Source organism: Muscardinus avellanarius (genome assembly GCF_963383645.1).
Source record: "Muscardinus avellanarius genome assembly, chromosome: 9".
Taxonomy (NCBI): domain Eukaryota; kingdom Metazoa; phylum Chordata; class Mammalia; order Rodentia; family Gliridae; genus Muscardinus; species Muscardinus avellanarius.
The window spans coordinates 103,576,226-103,598,751 of NC_137795.1; the positions used below are offsets into that span (position 1 = coordinate 103,576,226).

The 22,526-nt window shown below is 40.7% G+C and overlaps 1 protein-coding gene across 2 annotated transcripts in view; it reads right to left on the bottom strand.

Annotated features, from left to right (window-relative positions):
* Positions 1-369: 369 nt before the first annotated feature.
* TPK1 (thiamin pyrophosphokinase 1) overlaps positions 370-22,526 on the bottom strand; it is a gene marked incomplete at both ends in the record, with an annotated part of 365,721 nt that continues 343,564 nt past the window's right edge. For both annotated transcript variants that reach the window (XM_080701459.1, XM_080701458.1), the window contains one exon: positions 370-488. In XM_080701459.1, the coding sequence (XP_080557585.1) occupies positions 370-488 (119 nt within the window). The remainder of the gene's footprint in view (positions 489-22,526) is intronic.

The following is a 22,526-nucleotide window of genomic DNA, read 5'->3' on the forward strand; positions in this document are numbered from 1 at the left end:
ATATTGAACTTTATAACAGAATAATCACTTTAGCTTTTCATATGCATACAATAGAGCCGATTTACTTTCACAACATGTAATTTTTCCCTCACTATAAAGTTGAGATCTGTTATTTATAGTTTCAATCAGATTATGTAAATATTAATATCTCTTATTTTCTGTGGTGATGTGGATCAAACCCAAGGTCTTGTGCATGCAGGTAAGTGGCCTACCAGGAGGCAGCACACCAGGCCCTAACGTCTTTAAAAATCATTGGCTTCCATAGAGTAGTTTAGATTTCTGCAAACCCAGGTGAATTTTCATGTTAGGCATTACATTATTGATCAGTCAGGTAAGGCAGAGGTATACAGTGATGGCCACATCAGTGGGTTAGCTTTTGACGGCCATGGTCCAGAGGAGTGGATGGTCAGTCTCTATGGTCACAACACCAGACCCATCGTAGGTGTTAGATGTACTGACCAGCGTTCCAAAGGCAAGCATGTCATTTTCTGTAAAAAAGAAAGAAAAAAAAATTAGTGAGAGGCCAACTTTCTCCTGCATAGACCGCTTTGTTGATATTTACCAAAGATCACACACTTTGACAGTGGATCTATGAAGTAGAATAGGCTAAATAAGTATGGGAGAGTCTAAGATTTAAAATTTCTATAACTTGCTACAAACCATTCTTCTTGGAACTGGTTATTTACCATTTGAGCATTTATACCACTATTTTTTTTTTTTTTTTTTGCAGTACTGGGATGGAACCCAGGGGCATTCTACCTCTGAGTGACACCCCCAGCCCTAATTTTTTCTTATTTTTTTATTTTTATTTTTTATTTTTATTTATTTATTTTTTGGTGGTACTGGGGTGGAACCCAGAGGCTTTCTACCTCCGGGATATACTCCCAGCCATATTTTATATTTTATTTTTGAAACAGGGTCTCACTGAGTTGCTGAGAGCCTCACTAAGTAGCTGAGGCTGGCTTCGAACGTGTGCGATCCTCCTGTCTCAGCCTCCCAAGCACGGGGATTACAAGCGTGCGCCACCACGCCCGGCTGAATTTTTTCTTTATTTTTGAAACAGGGTCTCACTCAGTTGTGAAGGGCCTTGCTAAGTAGCCGAGGCTGTCTGCGAACCGTGACCCTCCTGTCTCCGCCTCCAGAATGCTGGGATTACAAGTGTGCCACTGCGCCCGGCTAGACCCTAATACTACATTCCATCACATTTTTTTTCCTTCCTTTTCTTTTTCTGTACTAATTGTAAAACAAAAAATCACATGTGTAATGTGTCCTTCATGTACTTGCCTTGGTACATTTTTATCTTCCCTTGATGATTTGGAATAAACATTTTATACATTATTAAACCCTACAGAGATACAGTTTTAGTTTGAAGTATAAAGTGATGGGGTCACAAAGCTAATTTCCTGAAGAAAAAAAAAAGCAAAGCATGAGATTTTTTTCCTTATATAGAAAAGCACAGTGGACATGGCTTATTTTTCGTAGAAGTAAAAGAAACACAAAGGTCAAAATAGACTTTCAAGTGTCTGATTTGAGCAAGTTACTTCAAATCAGCTGTAAAATAAAAGCAAGAGGTGAGATATATAATCCTTTAAATTACTTTATTAACAATTTAAAAGGCTCCAAAGTAAAGTTGCAGACTTAGAGTTTATATATTTATACATTTCATGAATATACACATATACCTGTGTATTTATATTTCTGTTAGTGCCCGGACACAGATTGGCACCTTTACCATTCCTTATGCAGGACCAGGTCACTCCACCAACATTGATGCTAATCTCTTGACTATACCATGGAAATCCTTTGATATTCAATATTTTCTCTGTTAAAATGTGAGGAGAAAAAATGAAAGGACGGAAGAAGCAGTCTCTTTTCCTCCAGACCAAATCGAAAGTGGAGCTACAGCTCAAGGGGTTACCCTTCACTCCCCACTAGAGGGAGCCTTTTATCTTTCTGAAGAAATCTTGAGACTAAAAATTCAGAAATGGCATTGCAGGATAAGGATGCTCTATATTACCAGTTCACAAAGTTTATTTATTAAAATTCAAGTTTTTTTTTAAAAAAATAGTTGTCAAAAACTTTATTAATGCAAACATGGACGTATAACCCAGAACTGTGCGGGAATGCAGAAGAGACCTCATGTACACAGCACGGTAACTTGAAACTCAGTGGGAAAAGTTCCTGCCTCTTAAGCAACCTAGGGCTTTGGTGATACAGAGTTTCTAAACACTGGTGATATGCAAACCACACTGCATATCTAGACATGATAACAGAGATGGTGGGTTAGGATCAGGATTGTGGTGGGGTCCCCAATAAGGTGACTTGGCCTTTCTGGGAGACAGACACTCCACCCTCCTGGATGGTGGTCTTGCCTGGCATCATGGTTCTTGGGAAGTGGCTTCCTGAGATCCATTCCAGGACCAGGGTTTCAAGGTTTTTTCAACAGCCAACAAGGAAGGGGCTGGAGAGGAGTTTGAATACTTTAGACCATTTACTCAGTCATAAGGCAATGGAGGGTGTTTAGTAGGCCTGCCCACGCTAACGTGGAATCTCTGTCGGGAGGAATCATTGACATACACTGAGCTGAGTTTACTACAGTGCATTTTAAGATTTTGGACTGATAAGATTAAATTCTAGTTTTTAACCTGGTCTCAGAGTATAGTAGCATAATACTTTCCTCTAGTCCATAATCTGATGTTAATTCCTTTCTAATTTTTCCGAAGGCAGACAGTGGATTCGAGGTTTTCAGGAGTAGAGACCCGCATTATATACAGTTTTCCCTAAGACACTAGCATCTTAATTAGTTCTCAAGTGGTAAAGGAAATCGCATAAGGAGATGCTCTTTTTTTTGGATGAAACATTTCTTTGAGTTAAAGCAACAATAAGCCATACTTTTAAGTTGCGTTTTTCTTTTATTTGGTAATATTTAAAGTTTCATTAAGTCCAATTATTATATAGTTATATCTACCTAAAGGTAAGAAAATATATTTTATTATTTCCAGATTTATAGAAAGTATAGTAAAAATAGGAAATTAAGAAGGATAAGGGCTAAATGAGTGACGTGCGCATGTAAGTCTCTACCATCTTGACTCCACTAAGATGTATGACTACAATGCACCAATAAAAAATTTAAAAAGATGAATAAGCTAAAACATAAAATCATGAATTTCAATTTGCTGTATCATTATAATTATTTTGGAATATATTTTGTTCAATTCAAAACATCTTATGTTTGGAAGAAAAATAAAATTGGAAGAAGAAAACATTTTGAGGGAAATATTTAGAATTAAGATTGAATTCTCTCATCTCATATGTTGGAGGGTTATTCTTGAAATGAAGTACAGATTCAGTATCTCTTATCTGAAATGCTTATAATCAGAAATATTTCAGATTTTAGAGTACACACACACACACACACACACACACACACACACACGTATATGTATATAAGGCGGTATCTTGGAAATAGAACCCAAGTCTAAACATGACATTTATTTATGTTTTGTATACAGCATACACACAAGCTGAAGGTGATTTTATACAATATATTTAACATGCTTGTATTTTGACTGCTTCCCATCACATGAGGTTAGGCATGGAATTTTCCTCTTGTGTCTTGTTGGGGCTCAAAAAATTTTGGACTTTGGAGCATTTTGGTTTCTTGGATTAGAGATGTTCAACCTATACATGCAATCAGAAGAAAGACTGCTTCACTTAGAGGACTTTTTCAAAACACTGGCTGAATTACAGAAAATCTAGACTCGGGTTTGTGAAGAATAGAGTATGGCTAACTACAGTTGCTCTAAGGTGAACAATCATTCAAATCAAGTCCTACTTTTAACATATGACACAACTAAGAATTACAGACACGTTCAACATGTGTATGAGAGCACAAACCTCAGTACAACCTGTCACAAACAAAACCCTCCATTGCTGCTCTGCTGAGATTTAGAAGTAGTGTCTCCTTTGTTTAAGGTCAACAGTGTTGAGGACAGATGGTCTTGTGGTCTTGACAACAAGTATAGTGGTTACCTTCTTGTTGCAGTGAAATGTAACAGGAAGCGTGTTAGGGGATACTCAGGCATCGCCTGACTTTTGAGTTTTGATATTTGAGAGAAATAGCAGATACTTAAAAAGAGGAGAAACGCTGACTGATGTTATAATTTCTGACCATTTTCTCAAACTGTTTTCTGTCCTTTGGTGATGTCCTATCAGCTTTTTTTTTTTTTTTCAAGGTTGAAAAGACCCAGGATAACAAAGCAGAAGGTAGCAATTGGGTGGCAATCAATAATATGCCTCTTTCTGTATCAGCGGGGAGACAACGGGGGCCACCTGCTCCCCGGTTTCCTGCCCACCTTGCTCCTGCAAGCTGCTAGGGGGGGGGGCTGTGTCCCTCCCACACTGGTGGCGGGCACACAGGGTTGCCTCCAGATGCCGCGGATACTCCAACACCTGAACGGGGAAGCACTTTCTTCCTCGGCACTAGTGCTGGTTGACTCAGATGCTTTTACAGAGAAAGCATGGCTCTGTCAAGCCAATCTGAGCCCCTCCAGGTGAGGTCGACAGGGCGGGCCCAGGTTCAAGCCCAGTGCTCTCTTTCACGAGCTCTGAGAGCTCAGTTACTTAAACTCTGGTCTTGGTGTTCTCAAGGGCAAAATGTGAAGAGTCCTAGCCACTTCAGTCGTGTGGATTATATGGTAGAAATTCTAACACAGTAGGTGTTCCCGAGGTTTTCATCTGATATGATTTCTATGGCTATTATTCTGTTGACAAAATCAAGTTTTTTTTTTTATAAAAAGAGAGCGAGGCCATGATTTAAACAATAAGCAAATATCTTAATTCAAGTGATTAGTTTACAGTTGGCTGAGAGGGAGGGTGAGATTAACTTTTAACTCTGCCAGGCTGGCTTTTGTGAAATTTTTAAAACCACACTGGGCTGTGTATGTGTATGCATTTTTTGTTTTACAGATGCTATTGGTCCTTCATATAAATGGATTTTGAGTCTGTGGATTCAAACAACCGTGGGTTAAAAATATTCAGAAAAGAAAAATTTTGTCTGTATCGAACAAACACAGAACAATATTTTGTTTTGTGTCGGACACAGAACAATATTTTGCTTGGTGCCTGTACAAAAACAAAAAATAATGTTTTTTCTTGACATTATTCCCTAAACTGTATAGTGTAACAAGTACAAACATAACATTTACATTATGTTGAGTACTGTAAATAATATAGAAATGATATAAGGTGCACAGGAGGGTGTGCATATGTTTTGTGCAAATACTATGCCATCCATATAAAGGACTTGAGTGTCTAGATATTGATGCCTATGGGTGGTTCTGGGTCTAATCGTGTATGGACACTGATGGGTGGCTGTATTTATTAGGGTTTGACTAAGGTGGGCATTTTGGATAATCTTTGCTGCCCATTACATTTTAGTGAAAGGTAAAGATTTATATAAATCAAACCAAGGGTTGGCATGGAAGTTCAAGCCAGGCTAAAATGATGGGGGTCCTTCCTGGCAGACAGAAAGGGTTGTATATTGAAGTAGGAGGAGTGCCTTTGGTGATGGGAAAGAGGGTGCACAGGCATCTGAAGAGGCCCAGCTCACTCTCTTGAGGATTTCCAAAGAGAGCGGTCACCATTGTTTTTCTAAACACCAGCAGCCTGCTGGAGTAGCGTGATCAGGAGAGTCGTGAGAACATCAGAGCCCCTGGAGACTCAACTCTATAGTGGACAAATGTTCAGGGACCCATGATATGAACCTAAGGACTCCTGGCCCACCCTGGAACATTATGTTCGGTTCTGGAGCTCAGGGAGATATACTGGACTTCACACACTGTTGGAGACATCATGGGACCGCTGTATACTCCACAGCCCTATGTGCTCCCAAAGATTCTGATCTTATTGGGGAAATGGTACACATCAGGAAAATACGGCTCGGATTTCATTAAAAAAAAAAGCGATACTGTCTCCACCTTAAGTTCACTATTACTGGTATTTACAATTTTAATTCTTTTTAAATGAACTTCTTCATGTATGTGATAGTGTAATGCATTTTAAAAAATGCTGTGAACTTGCAATATAGTACGAACCCTAGGAAGAGTTTTTAAAGTTATTTCTTTTTCTTTTTGTGGTCCTGGGGAGGTAACCCAGGAGAATTCTATTACTGAGCTACACCCCCAGCCTTATTTTTATATTCTTTATTTTGAAACAGGGTCTCAATGAATTGCAAAGGGCCTAAGTAGCTGAGGCTGGCTGTGAACCACAATCTTCCTGTCTCAGCCTCCCAAATGCTGGGATTATAAGCAGGTGCCACCACGCCTGGCTCCTAAGTTATTTCTTATAAAATAGCATCTATACTTAATGTTTCTCTTGAAACTTTTCAAAAGTGAAATCCATATATTGCCCTTTTACTTCTTAAAGTCAGAAAATCAGAGTAGTTTAAGTGTGGAGCTGTGGAGTGTTTATGTTTATATTATGATCTTAAGAAATACAAGCTTGAGACCATTTATCAAAGTAAGAAAGTTTGTTATCTGTTTCAGCAAAATCAAGTACAAATATGTAATCCACGTTGTGGTGAGCCGCCATTGAAAGATGGCGCTGGCTTCCTGCCTCTGAGCTTGATTAGGCACATGGCTGTGCAGGAAGCAACTCCATATTTGGAGGCTAGGGTTGCGTAACACATGACGTGGTGGTGACCTGACGAGCGTGAGCCAGTGAGTGAGTGAGATGTGGCAAGAAGTGATTGGGAGAGTTAATGTTTATAATGCCCTGCACGAGGCAGATCTTCGCCATTCCGCCATTACTAGTATCCTGAATAAACGGCTTGCAAGAAGAGCTTCGTGTCGTGTCTTAATTGCTGGTCGAGGGACGCGACACCACGTGTCTACTGAAATTTTCTAGTAGTTATATTAAAGACGTAAAAAAATGCCAATACATTTATAGAACTCAACATGTCCAAAATATTTTTTTTTGGTGGTACTGGGGTTCCTGGAAGCCCTTCTATCTCCGGGCTACACTCCCAGACCTATTTTTACATTTTTATTTGGAAACAGGGTCTCCTAAGCCAGCGCGCACGGCTGGCTTCGAACCTGCGTGATCCTCCTGTCTCTGCCTCCCAAGCGCGGGGATTACAAGCGTACGCCACCACGCCCGGCTCCAAAATATTTTTAATATGCTATCAAAATAAACATCATTAATATCTATTTTATATTCCTTTTCCATACTAAGTCTTTCAAATCCCACTGATGGCATACATCAATTTTTACATCCATGTATCCTGACATGGAGCTAGTGGGCACTATATTTATTGAATGGTGCATATGTAGTTTGTTGAAACAAGAGCTACTCTTAGGCTGTGGTTATTTGTTTTTTTTTCCAGAGAAATTATTATTATTTGTGATACTGGTGATTGAACCCAAGAGTGCTCCATCTCTGAACTACATTTTCAACCCTTTCTATCTAGAAACAGGATTTCCCTAAATTGCTGAGGACCTCCGTACAATGCCAGTTCTGGTCTTAAACCTGCAATCTTCCTGCCTCGGCTTTCCATGTACTATGATTACAGGCATATGCCACCATGCCTGGCTAAAGAGGAATATTATTTTTTGACTTGATTACGCAGATACTGATTTCATTCCACATGCAGATGTGCGGTCAGAGTCTCAGGTTATAAGGGAAACATTAAACTCAAAGCCAGTATTTGACTTCATTCCAAATGATTGCAGCTTATGATATGAACGGATCAGCAAACACTTGAATGCCACATGGACATTCGGCCGAGAGGAAGACTGAGTCCAGCACCCTCAGACCGAGGGCTGAGAAACATCTAGCTGACTCCATAGAAAAGACAACCAAAGCCGGACGTGGTGGTCCACACTTGTAATCTCAGCATTTGGGAGGCTGAGACAGGAGGATCATGATTCTTGGCCAGCCTCAGCTACTTAGGCCCTTTGCAACTCAGTGAAACCCTGTTTCAAAAAAATAAAAAATAAAAAATAGGGCGGGGGAGTGTGTGGCTTGGAAGTAGAATGCCCCTGGGTTCCATCCTCAGTACCCCCCCCCCCAAATAAAGGACAACCAAACAATGTAAGCGCTGCTAAACAAACCTAACTTAAAATGACCCAGAGAATCTACAAGTACATTCATTCTATGAGGGACAGGTGAGCAGACTCCTGCCTGGACATGTGGCAGCTAGCCTCCGGATTGCACTTCTTTCTCTAAGCCAATACCTCTCTTCCTGATCCTCTAGATTCCACATCTGATTACATCCTTTCCTGGTGAAAGAACAACTAGTGGGTCCTGACTGTCAATAAGGTAACATTTGAGTCAGATCGAAGCAAGGCCCCAGCCCACCCACACAGCGGTGCTACCATACTACTTGCTCTTTCTTGAGAGGATCAGAAATTTCTTCCTTTCATGAAAACTTTTTATGTGTTCCCTCCCTCCCCTTTGGAGAACAAATTCAGTCTTTTCTCTGCAGGTTGCATCCTCCCAGTCTAAACTCACAAATGTCAACTTTGTAGCCTATATGGATCTTTGATGTTCTACCTGCCACGGACCAAATTAATAATTCTCTTTTCTATTTAAAAGTGACTTAGCTGCCTATATTGCATTAAAAGCTGACGACTTTGATTTCTAGTCTAGGGCAGGCGGAATATAAGTTGAGCCTAAAACATCTTGTTCCAGAAAACAAGAGCCCTCCCAAACTGATTTAGGGGTGCCGAAAGGATGGATGAGCTGAGGCAAACCCGGGGCAATGTGAAATAGCAAAGAATGCTGGGAGAAAAGCATACATCATTCTGATGGCAGGCATCACATTATATTGATCCCCATAGGCAGTTGGAGAAAAGAAAACTTCTTTTTCACAGAAGAAGGCCAAATCCTCAAGGAAGCAGCGAGACAGAGAGAGAATTGGATGAGATCAGGCGTGTTCAGGGTGGTGTGTGGCCATAGACAAAGCAGACAATTAGAGGGGCGCCATTGTAATAGAAAGGTCGGGCAAGAGCCATTGACAGGTGCTAAAATCACTGCCAAAATGCTGTGGGAGGGGCAGAATATTCATACTTTTTCAAAGCGAAACTCCGCCTGTTAGGTTTATATCTAAAGAAAAAAGTAGCCGGGCGTGGTGGCGCACGCTTGTAATCCCCGCACTTGGGGAGGCAGAGACAGGAGGATCGCGCAGGTTTGAAGCCAGCCGCGCGTACTGGTTTAGGAGACCCTGTTTCCAAATAAAAATGTAAAAATAGGTCTGGGAGTGTAGCCCGGAGATAGAAGGGCTTCCAGGAACCCCAGTACCACCAAAAAATTAAAGAAAGAAAGAAAGAAAAAAGTAGCAGAGAGATCTCATGAATTCCATCTTAGCCAAATGATCGAGCTCGGTTAACACTGTCAATAAGAGCCGGGCGTGGTGGCGCACGCTTGTAATCCCCGCGCTTGGGAGGCGGAGACAGGAGGATCGCGCAGGTTCGAAGCCAGCCGTGCGCTGGCTTAGGAGACCCTGTTTCCAAATAAAAATGTAAAAAATAGGTCTGGGAGTGTAGCCCCGAGGTAGAAGGGCTTCCAGGAACCCCAGTACCACCAAAAAAATAAAATAAAATAAATAACACTGTCAATAACAGAATGAATTGACATTACATGGCTCTTAATATGATGCTAGAGATGAAAATATATGACGCCACCCAGGTGGCCATGTTTCCTGACAGCGTTTGACCTGAATCTAATCAAGGAAAAACCATTAGACAAATGCAGAGTGGGGCAGCTGACCAGTGAGCTTCTTGGACTTGTTGAAACTGCCAAGACCATGAGAGACCAAAGAGTTGGAAGGGGGATTAAAAAAGACTAAATAGAAATGACAACTAAAGAAAATGCATGATTTTTTGGGTAGATCGCAGATATCACAAAGTCATCAAGAACATTCCCGGGACACTGGGAGAATATGAATAGGTGCTGTATTCTACCATCCTATCAATGTCATATTTTTATAGAGTGGGTAAAGTCACTCACTGCAATTATGCAGGAAAATGCTCTCATTCTTATGGAATGGATCGTGTCTTCAAGTTATTTTCAAATGACTCAGAAAGCAAACTATACATATAAAGAAATGCTAATGTAGAAAAAAATTGTTGACAGTTGGTAAATCTCACTTATAAGGTATACAAACGCTGCTATACTATCCATCCAGTTTTTCCTGTAGGCTTGAATTTTTTCCACTATTAAAATTCAATATCACAATTATAGGAAAAACTGGGTCAAAAGGCGAAGGCGTAGGAAGGGAAGCGCCTCTCTCTGCTCACCTCTGTTTCCCCAAAGCCATCCCTGGGTGTTAAGAAATGCTCATGGATTTGCAGTGCATCGAAATAAATTAAAATTGGAGGCACCGTGTGTCCCTTTGAGAAAGAACTCTCTAGTCTGTGGTATATCTGGATCCCGGCTTTTTGGAGGGGCTCCTAAGGAGATGCTGGGCACACAGCATGGCTGGGTCTGGGGTCAGGCATCCTTCTTTGCCACTGCAAGGCTGTCCAAGGACAGCCTGCAATTAGTCCTCATCAGGGGCCAGGGTTAACTGGTGTTAACTCCCGCCCTTCACAGGTCTGGAAACTGATAACAGCAAAACTCATTGTTATGCATGCTTCTGATAACACGCCTGGGCTTTGCTTCCTTGGGGACTGTATCTCCCCAAATCCAGCAGCTGGAGATTCTCTCTGAGCTGAGCCTCAGCGCCTCTCTCGTCTGACAAGGAATCCTTTCTCCAACTCTCCAAGAGTGCAAGGAAGGGTTCTCCTGATTCTGAGAGTGGTGCATTTATCTTCATCTTTCTCAGAAGCCACACATTTTCCTTGCCCTTGGGTCAGGGCTCGAAGGCATTAGAAGGCTTCTGATGTTCAATTACTCTCCCTTCTCCACGTTTTCTGAGTTATAACTCAGCCTGCTGTCTGAAAAACAATTAAACCAGGAACGCGCTGCAGCTGGAGGATTCAGAACCAATGATGCCAGCCAGACAATGACCCCCAAGATGAGTGCTTTCAAATGTTCAGACTTTCCTAAATTAAAAAAAAAATGTTTTTTTTCTTTGTTAAAATGAATTCCCTAAAGGAGTTACTTCATTAGCATGTTCTGCTCAGAGCAGGTCCTGGATTGCAGTTTAAGAGCCAGAGTCGCTTTAAGAAAGAAGAAAAGTTTCCTGCGTGTATGAGATAAAAAGAACAGTCCAAATCCATAAAATGTGGCCTATTTGCATTAATTCTAGTACTAAAAATGAGTGGTCTGTGTAGAGCTGGCTGAAAATTCTCAGTGTGAAAAGCCAGGGTCAGACTTAAATGTGTGTGCAGAGGGGAATGGCAACTTGTCCACGGATCACTCTAAGCTGGTTTACTTTGGGCTTCTGCCTTCATCTGCCTGCACACTGGCTGCCCCAAGCCACGGACACACGTGGGGGCAGTATGATGCATGTGGCAAAAATGACCGAGTCCCAGACCCAAGTTCACATCCCCATGGACTGCTGCCTCGCGACAGCACAGGGCAAGCCACTTGGCACAGCTGGACTTCAGTGGCACCGCTGGACACACGGTTGAACTGTCCACTATAATACTCCCTGACTTTTGCTAAAAGTACCCCAGCTGACCTCAGCATCTGCTTGGAACATGACAGTGATACCTGCATCCGGTTATTTCTAACTCAGCTATTGCGGAGATGAATGAGTTAATGACCGGAAAGGGCTCTGGCTTTTTTTAAGCACTGGAATTTGGTAGTGCTATCATCACTTCACCTGCAAGGAGGAGACTTGGAGGTGGCATTTGAGTCTATCCTTCACACGTCAACAGAGATTTTTCTAAGTCTATCAAACAAATGGAAATAGCACAGAAAAGTGAAGAAAGAGAAAAAGTTGTGCGGCAGCATAGTATAATTACTTCACATCAATCTCAAGCCCACGGGTGACATCTTCCTAAAGTAAGCTAAAGAGACGCAATCCACACTCTTTTAGAATTTAAGTCAAATCAGATAACCCCAAACAGGCAAATAAAAAACACATAAACGGTATGCTCGTGGAAAGGCATAGAACCCTTGGGAGAAACAAGACGTGATAGAGGCCTGTCACGGACTGCAGTCCCGCTTCTTCAGATCAAGAACTAAATGAGCAGGGAAGGAACAGTTGGTGGCACACCTCCCCCCTTAGAAAAATGGCTTTGAAAGACACGACTCATTCGAACAAGGCTTGAGCCAGTCTGTTTACCTGGCTCTAAACCTGTCATCTGCCTCACGCGTACGCTGACTCTCCTCTGTAACAAGAAGGGGACATGTTCTGTTGGAGGAGCACCTCTAAACCGTATCATTAGCGATATAGGTTTCAACGGGCTCCGGGATGTGATGGGTAGGATCTGGATGAAGTTGTGATGTTTGGATACAGTTGAAAGTGGTAAATGTGTGGCAATCGTGATGGTCCGTGGCCTGTGAGTCAGAGGAAATAACAAGCTGTATCCACAGAGGTAAAGCTGGGTGATTCCAAAGAGAATGAAGGCTTTTTAGAACTACCTGGTTCTAAAGGTCCATTTTATAAGCTCGCATTGCTGCCCTCGGATGCCACATCAGACACAAATGTTTTCTGACACGGTTAAAAATAGATTTCTTGTGGTTAGTGATACTAAGAAATGTATGTTGTATAAGTTTGATAAAATACAGTACAGACATCAGAGATGAAGCCTGTATAACTATATAGAAAAAAAAACCTTTCTTTAAATAAGTAAAGAAAAACTGTATAGTTCAAATTATGCGCCTTCCTCACAACTGGCTAAAAATGTTCCATGCATGTATATGTATACATTTTCTTATTATATATACATATTTTATTTATTTATTTATTTATTTGGTGGTACTGGGCTTCTTGGAAACCCTTCTACCTCTGGGCTATACTCCCAGACTTATTTTTATACTTTTAAAAATTTGGAAACGGGGTCTCTTAAGCCAGCGCGTCTGGCTTCGAACCTGCGCTATCCTCCTGTCTCTGCCTCCCAAGCGTGGGGATTACAAGCGTGCGCCACCACGCCCAGCTCTTATGATATTTTAAACTAATAAAACAATAAGCTATAGTAACATGGATTTTCATATAAACTATGGGAAGAAGAAATGTATCTTAGGTCAGACAACAAAACTTCTTCAGACAAATTGTGTTCTCAAATTCTAAACACAAGGTACTAAGTTTTAGGTTATGATGATGATGTTTTAAAAAAAAATCTATATTTTCATGTATACATACACATAACCTTCCATCCCTGTAAATCTCCAAACAAATCAATATGGAAGACAAATGTATCTATTTCTACCACCTAGGAAGAATTAGAAAACCACTTCATATATTGAGAAATCTCTGGAGTAAAGGCTGTGCACCATTAGTGGTTGATGTTCTCTTTATTTATGGCTGAGATGTAGTTGTATTAACCAGAGGACTCTAAGTCGTTTACAAAACACCCTTCAAGTTCTGAAGGATTTGCCATATAATCGCTCTAAGCGTCCGACTCAACTCCATCAGTTCAGGCGGACCAGCTGATCCCTGGAGGTGACCCCTAGCTGGCGAAATGCCACTCTCATAAAGGTGTCGCCCCTCCTCCCCATGCCCCCGATTCCCATCTGTGGCTGTGCCACCCACTGCAGTTTAGATCCTCTGTTGAGACCAGTGACTGTCAATCTCAGCTCTTTCAAGGTCCTGCCACCCCAAGCCCTGGACATCAGGGTGACGTCAATGTCAGATGATCTTTTTAACACTTCTGCCCGAAACGCTGATAATCTTCCAAACAAAGCCCAATCAGTGGTCACAGTGGCTTTTTATTGCCTTGAAAATGTTTACAACACAGCAATAGTAGATGGATGTTTTCCACTGGGTAGCCTTCACTTGGATCCTATGGCTGTTTTTAGAATAGCATTTCATTTTTTAAGAGTCTGACCACTATCTTTTAGGAAAATCAGCATTTGCTTTAAGGTCAAATGCTTTAAATATTAACCGATTTGCTTTGTTATATTAAAGATAATAAAACAGTGTCCTGGACTTGATCCATAAACCTAGAAATATGTATGCTTATTCTGAAAATACTTCTTCATGACCTATTTTCATTTTAGTTTCCCCTTCCTGATATACAGTGATTATATTCAGAAGAGTTGGCATCTTATTATAGAAATATTCAAATGACTTTGAAAATATTAGCTATTCTTAAAAACAAGCTACTTTAATTCACTATTAATCTATTTTCCTTCCTGCTCTAGTTATAATAATTAATCCATTTTTGGAATTTATACCATGGACTTTTCCTAATGATAGCCAGAACTTCTCATTTCTTTGAGGAACCTTTTTTTGTTTTAAATATTTGTATGCAGAGTTGCATATTATATTATCCCAGCCCTCATTTCATACAGGTACTTTCTTTTCAAAAAAAATCCATAGGTCCATTCAGCCTATCTCCATGCAGTGGTTCCCTGTCAAGGGAAGAAGAAATCATCTCTATGGATGGGATCTTTCCTCCTCCTCTAAGACACATGTGTAGACATCCACCTGGTAACAGTGTCTTCAGACTGTGGGCACAGTATCAGGCCTCTGACACATCTGAGTCCCAGATGTGCATGTCCCGGGGTGCTTTCTTCCCAGCACTTTTCCTGGGCGTTTCATTGCAGAGAGTTCAGGATTTAAATATGCTTCAAAGTTCTAAGTCAATTTTACTTGATTCACTAAACCCAACATGTCAGCAGGCCTTTATCTTCCTCTGTGGTCTTAATATATTACATTTTTTAATCAAAGAGGGATTGGTGCTTTAAACATTCTTCTACAAGTTCAGGCTGCTTTTTCAAGCCGTAGATGGCCTTATCCGGCTCTAAAGATGTGCACCGCAAGGATAGTGGGTTGTTTTAGAATTAATGTTGTTACTTTGATACATGATTTTTTTTTCAGTCATGAAAAAATATGTGAAGTCAAAGTAAAAAACTAGTTTTACATTTTTTATACACAACAACAATGCGTATATATTAGTCTGGTTGACAGTGGATATCTATGAGGATGGATGCTCTAAGCTCATGGTTCTCAAATGCAGAGCTTTAGGATGCTGGTGTATTCTTCAGGAAAATACATAGAATTTTTAACAGCACAGTTGACTACATGTAGTTTAATAGTCAAGCCTGATGTTTATAAAAAATTGTCCTGGTAGAGATATATGTTACTGTTTTCTAAAATGATAAGAGAAAAGGACCTACATTTTATTGTGATTTAGCCACACGACTGAACATACAAAGGGATTTCTTTAGTCCAAAAACAACTGTGAGACCACAAGAATAACAAGAAAGAACGAAATGACTAATTCTGGGTTCTGCAGGGGTAGCTGGTTTCTGGCATTTGGTGTTTAAGAGGTGATGATAACTAGGATGGGTAAGAATAGCAGTCTCTTTTTTTAAAAGAGTTCAGCCATTTTCTATTGGGCTCATTTAATTGCCATCTTAGGATACTTAAAATACCTACTACTCCCTTCTAGTCCCTTGAATTATTTGAGTATCTTGTCAAATGATGACAAGGCTGAGTTACTGTAATCTACTTACACAGCCAGATGTTTTATTGTATATAACAGTAATTCTTAAGAGCAGGGAGTTGTATGTATATTTGGAGAGAATATTCTTAAAACTATAATTGTGTTGATATCCTTTTAAATAAAAAATTCGCTGTGAAAATTCTGACAGTATTATGTGTGATCTTTTTTTTTTTTTTATAAAAGCTTTGTGTATCTGTTAAGAAGGGAGCTGCAGGTTTCACACAGGTAGAAACACTGGAAGAAGTGGAAATTCACAGCGAACGCTGAAAGGTGCTCTTCGCGTCCTGTCCTATTGTTTCCTTGTGGGAATGAACTCAGTGCTCCACAGCTGAAGACTCTGACAATATTATAATATCAGCAGGACTTCTAGATGAATTAAGGGTTCTTGTGTGAATTTAGGACCTCACTGCTATTAGTAAAATATTTTATTACACAGGAGGAAGGCTATTTCACAGTTTTGCTATAAGCCTACCAATTCAAGAAGCTCCATCGAAGCCAGGGAATCCATAAAGGTCTCTCACTAATGGCTTACAGTAACCCCAAGGTAAAGGGTTTGATTTTGAATGTCTCCCCAGCCCTGTTACTGGGGCTGGGTTACTAAGGAGGGATTCCTTGGGGGTTATATAAATTCTTTTCTCCCTTTGCTGTGTTTCTGGCCTCTGGATTCCATGATGTGAGAACAGAGCCTCTCTCTCCTCTCTCCTCTCCCCTCTCCCCTCTCCCCTCTCCCCTCTCCCCTCTCCCCTCTCCCCTCTCCCCTCTCCCCTCTCCCCTCTCCCCTCTCCCCTCTCCCCTCTCCCCTCTCCCCTCTCCCCTCTCCTCTCTCTCTCTCTCTCTCTCTCTCTCTCTCTCTCTCTCTCTCTCTCTGCTTCCGGCCACTATGAACTGAACTCCCGAGCTCTGCAGATCCAGCCTGACATGGACTAAACCCTGAAATCTCTACAAACTATGATTAAACAAGTGGTTGTGGTCAGGTATACTGAATCGCAGCATGAGAGCACCAAGTATTAAGACTAAAACTACTCTACATTTCTCACTACTCGGCATCTTGGAGCCCAGGCAGGTACCGGGTCTGCTTTGCTTCCTATTTCACCAGGGCATTTAGCAGAGTACTTAGTACAGAGTGAATGAAAAAACAAATCTCTGAATAAAACAATCAAAATGAAGACTGACTGGTACCTATAAAAATGTCTGAGTTGGACCTCAGTTTATGCTCTGCAAACATCTGGGTCTAGGTTACAGATGCTTCATTCACCCAGAGAGCCAAGACACAGAGAGAATACACTCCTTTGGTTTTTATTACCTAAGCTTCCTGGCCAACAGTGTTTGATTGACTTCAAGAGATTCTTTCCTTGAACTTGGAATTTCCTTAACCAGTTATTACTAACCAAAGGTTATCATCTCCAGGTTTTTAGAATGTAGTTAATGGAGCTTCTTGGATGCCTTACATGGGTGTGTCCAGGGAAAAAGGAACTCTGATTCCTATTTCCTCATTTCACCTGTCTCTGTCTCCCTTGAGATCAGTAGCAACTTCAGATTAACTTTGAACCTTAAAGTCTCACACATCCAGGAATGGAACTTTGGGAAATGGGATGGTGTTCTGAATGTGGTATTTGGAAAATCTCCCTTTAGCACAACATTAATGTGGAAGTCATGGCTCTCCCCAGTTGACAACAAGGTACTTTTCTTACTAAATGTGAAGAGCTGTTTCTATATGGCTTGGTGGTTTTACTACTGGTGGAAACATCCCATTAAGTTTTTCTCATCAGGCCTTAAGGCAAAGAGAAATTCATTAGGTGAAGAGAGATAAAGTAAAGCTTTACTCTTTAATCAATCAAGGGTAATACACTCTTGTTTCTCTTATCAGGCCAACTGACCCTCACATATTTTATCGTAACAAGGAAATTTATGGAATTGTAACAAATAATCCCCCAAATATGCACATTCCAACATATCATTAATTAAAACATTTATCATGACTTATGATTCTACATTGATAAGGTTAAATCCTCCTTCCATTCTCTGAAGCTGGTCGTCCTAGACGGTTCCGTGACATAATTAACTTAACATGCAGGTTACTGTCTGGCACTATATGAACTTTACAATTCTAGATTTGAAAAAGAAGTTTGCAACATGATCGGCAGAATGGCTACTTCTTGGATCAATGCAAATGAAAGGACACTGGACTCAAGTCCAGTCCCAGGTAGCCGTGAAGGCTTGGGCAAGTCACCTAGTCTGGGCCCGAGGCCTAAATGGGCAAAATGTAAAGTTTGTGTTTGGTGATTTTTTTATGTCTCTGTTAGTCTGAGCGACTTTCACAGATGAGGTTTACCTCTTCCAAGGTTCAAAATAATGTCAGGCAGTTTTTTGTTTGTTTGTTTTTTTTTTTCTGGTGCTTGGGACTAAATCCAGGACATTACAACTGAACTAAACAGTCCCTGTGATGTACATTTTAAATTTTTTACTTTACTGCACACCTTATATTTCCATTTTACTTCCTTAAATGCTATTTCCATAAATCCTCTTATCTCCATTCCATTATCGACTACTTTCTAAGTTTCTTCTCCCAGGATTCATATTCTTTTAACTAAAGGAAGAATGGATTTTAATAGAAGCTCATTTTAAGTTTCAATAATAATAATAAAATGGTAAGAAACTTACTATCCAAATGAACAATGGCAAGTCTGCTGGAGAGAGGTAGAGACAAACAGATAAAGCTAGAGGTAGAGATAGATGGATATATAGAGAGAACTCTGACCCACAACCTGCAGAAACCTGTTCAGGAAACCCAACCCTGATCTGCAACAGCTAGCCCGGATCAAGCTACTGTTAAGTCAGATGTGCAGGAAATCAGGCTGCAATTTCTATTAACAATCCAGAAGCAATTGTTCTCTGACAATTGGCCCCAAGTGGCTGGGACTTGATTAGTAACAGATAGCTTCCCTAATTTTTGTGCCAGCTTTCAACTTTAGGACCAACAGAGAAACAGCTACAAATGCTCCTCTAACTCATTGCAGAGGAAGCCCTGCCCCTTGCTGGCCTGCTGACAGACTTTCCTTGCCAAGAGAGCCCAGGCAGGATGCACCTGAAGCCTCCCCTTCTTTCTCCTATAAAGATATTCCTCTCTCTTTCCTTTGAGTCCCTGCCAAAAAGAGTCATCCTGCAAGTGACTCTCAGTTCATGGCATTGGCCTGTGCGTTTTCCCTTGGTCTTCATTTATTTCCCCAGTGGAAATAAAAAGAGATACAGACTCGACTTCAACTTGACCCTCAGTTGCGGCTAACTTTCGACATTTCCTTGGTGAATTATTATTTTTAAGATCTAGGTAGCTACTATTTTTAAATGTATATGTTAAAATCCCCTGTCTTTCCACACACACAAAATATCTGCTTACTCTGTGTAAGACTTGACTCCATTTTCTTGGGATAAACAAAGCCAATCCCTCTGCATTTTATCAACATTCACTCTAAATATCTATGTGTGCATGTATGCCTCTACCATCTTGTACTCCATTAAGATGCATGACTACAATGCTTCAATAAAAAAAATAAAATAAATCTACAGCTTCATCTACTTGGTTCCTCCCTTCCTCTGGTTACAACAGGAAAGTGGCCATCTTTAGCCTCATGTCCTGGATTCTGGTGTTTCTAATCTTCTCACAGCTCTGGTCGATGGATTACTCACCACTCTCCTATGTCTTCAAACTCTTTATTGTTTTTCCATGAATACTTAGATATACATGTCCTATCACCTTCAACTTCTGCACCAGCCCAAGTCTCTGTCAGTTATCACTCTCTTTCTTCCCACTGCAGAGCCCAGTTGTGGAGTCACCTGCCCACTCTTCAATCTCTCTGCAGCCCACAACTTCTACAATGTGAGCCCCCGCCACTCCACTGAACTCTAAAATCAACAACGAGTTCGTTTTCCCAAGCACAATGTGAATTCTGACTGCCCAATATTCTAAGTATGCACAGAGCCTTCTACTTCTGAGTTTCCTGATCTTAACAACATCTCTACATTGTGAACCTTACTGGAATTAACTCATATACTCCTGATACCCTGATGAGCTAGGTATTATTTATTACACTGTTCCTGTTCTGGAAGTTGGGGCTCACAGAGAACAAATCATCCCTGTGAAGACTCATGCCTGTTCTTCCTCCAGAGTTCATCATTGCCTCCTCCCTCTTCAACAGTAATGGCATCAGATAGGAAAAATACATGGGAAATACTAAGCCTCTTTCCAGGCACACAAAAAAGAGCTCAGTATATGTTGCTATTTTTATTTTTCTACCATCAAAAACAGTGCCTGGCACATGCTCTGGTCTATGGATTAGACCAGACTTATACATATACTTAATAAATACTGACTATTAAATTCATAATAGTGATGTGCAAATAATTATTTTTTTTGCTGAGAGCTGTGGCCTGCTAAGGCTTTAAAAGCAAGTAGGTGAGCCGGGCGTGGTGGCACATACTTGTAATCCCAGCATTCGAGAGGCTGAGACTGGAGGATCACGGTTCAAGGACAGCCTCAGCTACTCAGTGAGGTCTTCTGCAACTCAGTGAGACCCAGTTTCAAAATAAAGAATAAAAAATAGGGCAGGGGGTGTAGCTCAGAGGTTGAATGCCCCTGGGTTCCATCCCCAGACCCACAAAAAAATAAAAAATAAAAAATAAATAAAATAAAACAAGTAGGTGTATTTTTCTCAGATCTAGGGGTCCCCAGACAGTTTTAACCGGTTACACTGACTTTGGAGAAGAATAAAAAAAATTCCATTTTGTTTTGTTTTGTTTTGTTTCTTTCTCCACAACACTTGCTCATCCATTTCTTAGAAGTAAAATTATAGACTGTGTTATCTGGTAATCTCTATGATCTTTTTTAGAGACAGATTTGCCTTTATCACATTATGGCAGATATTAGTTGGTAGGTAGGAATTGAGGAGGAGAACAGTTATATCTCTTTTCCTATTATTTATGTGCATACATATTGAAATTCATGAGATTTAAATTTGAAAACCTACTACTCTCATGGAAAATAAAGTGTAATTACAGAGCTGAACAAAACAGAAGGGGGAAATGAAAGCCTTCGTTTACTCCCCTGCCTTCCCTCCCACTGGAATTCATTTATACTGGAGAGAGGATAAAGATGGCCAGGGAACAATAGTTTGCTAACACAAGGAACCGAGTCAAGGGAGACGCTGAAGTGTGATGCCACACTTAACACTATCCCGTAACAGAGCTCTTCAAACCTCTCTACTAAAATAAAACCACTCGTGTCTACTTGTCATTCTGCCTTATGCGTACAAGTCCCCAGAAGACAGTAGCCAATCTGACAAATGTTGTACAAAAACTTGCTACCAATTGAACGATGTCTTTCCTTAATGTAAGAGCAGAGACAGGACAGGATTCATGAACCCCATAGTATTTTTAATGGTGTTGCTCTTAAGGAAAAGAAACAATAGTGGAGCTGGGGTGGAGGAGTATAGGAAGCAAAAGAGACTACGAGGTAAAGACTTAGTTGGATTTCTGGGCCCAAATGCGATACAGGTAAAATGTCTGGCAAGAAAGCTGTACGCTAAATAAAAGAAACTTAAATTCAAATTTGGAGGGAAAAGGAAAAGAATCACCCAGATAAACTACTGAAAGTAGGTGTCATAGAGAGATGGGAGATCTTTCTGAAAGCCATAAAGGGGTCATGAGGATAATCTGAAATTTTCATAAAAGCTAACTGGGAAAATTCCTTACAGAGTAGGCCCTATCCAAGTAGGTAGGGAGCAAGTTTAAAAACCCAAACAGCAGGAATTTTATCTTAATAGGATAAATATTATCATCTGAAAATCACAACTCTGAGGATGGTCTCATAGCTAGAAAAGAGAAACAGAATTGATTTCTTTATTCAGTCGAACACTTTAAGAGACGGGGGAAAGCAGAAAAATTGAAGGTCTGGAAGATCACAACCCCAAAAAAGTGCCAGAGCAGACGAGAAAGAGGGACTCAAGGCTGTGTGGATAAAAGGAAACAAAGGGTTTATTTCTGCCTGGAGAAGATGATGCAACAGCAGGCACTTGACTCTTGTACGCGCCTTTCATACTCTCCACCAGGGAGCAAAGTATTGTGTGTTACCTGCGCAAGAGCAGAGCTGAACCTATGGGGTGCTTCTGCAGTTGTTTGTGGGACTCTGATCACTGAAAAGAATTTCCCACTGTCACTCTTTTCTTTTGAAAGATCATAGATTTACTTTCGTAAACTCGGTGGAGTGTGGGCAAAATGATTATACAGCAGGTGAATTTGGAGGTGTTAAGTACTCTTCCAAAGAGCATTGATGAGCAAGCTCTTTGAAAAGGATTTGAAGGATGGAAGATTCTGTCCTTGGACTATGACCTTCAACTGTGTATAATCTTCTTGGAATAAAACAAGTAAAGTTAATCTTATTTGTGGATGGCAAAATACTGGGAGAGTGAAACTAAGCAAAGAATTGAGACTCACGATGATCCTGAAAAGTTGATGTGAGAAGTCACAGCTTGGGAGGATTACACACTTTAAGAGCATGAGTTTTATGGGATGTGAATTACATCTTGATAAAGCCATTAAACAAACAAAGGCATCCGGAGGATGTTTAACTGGAAAATACAGAGCGTCACCGGGTGTGGTGGCGCATGCCTGTAATCTCCACGCTTGGGAGGTGGAGTCAGGAGGATGGAACTGGTTCCAAGCCAGCCTCGCTGGCTTAAGAGACCCTGTTTCCAAATAAAAAATATAAAAAATAGGTCTGGGAGTGTAGCCCGGAGGTAGAAGGGCTTCCAGGAACTCCAGTACCACCAAAATAAATAAATAAATAAAAATAAAAACAGAGCATTGTTTAAAAAAAACAATGTGCTATATGAGAAAAACAACTAGCAACAGTAATGGCACATAAATGGGGGTGAGGTCAGCATCCCACAGCAGCAGGGCCCCCTGGAGTGG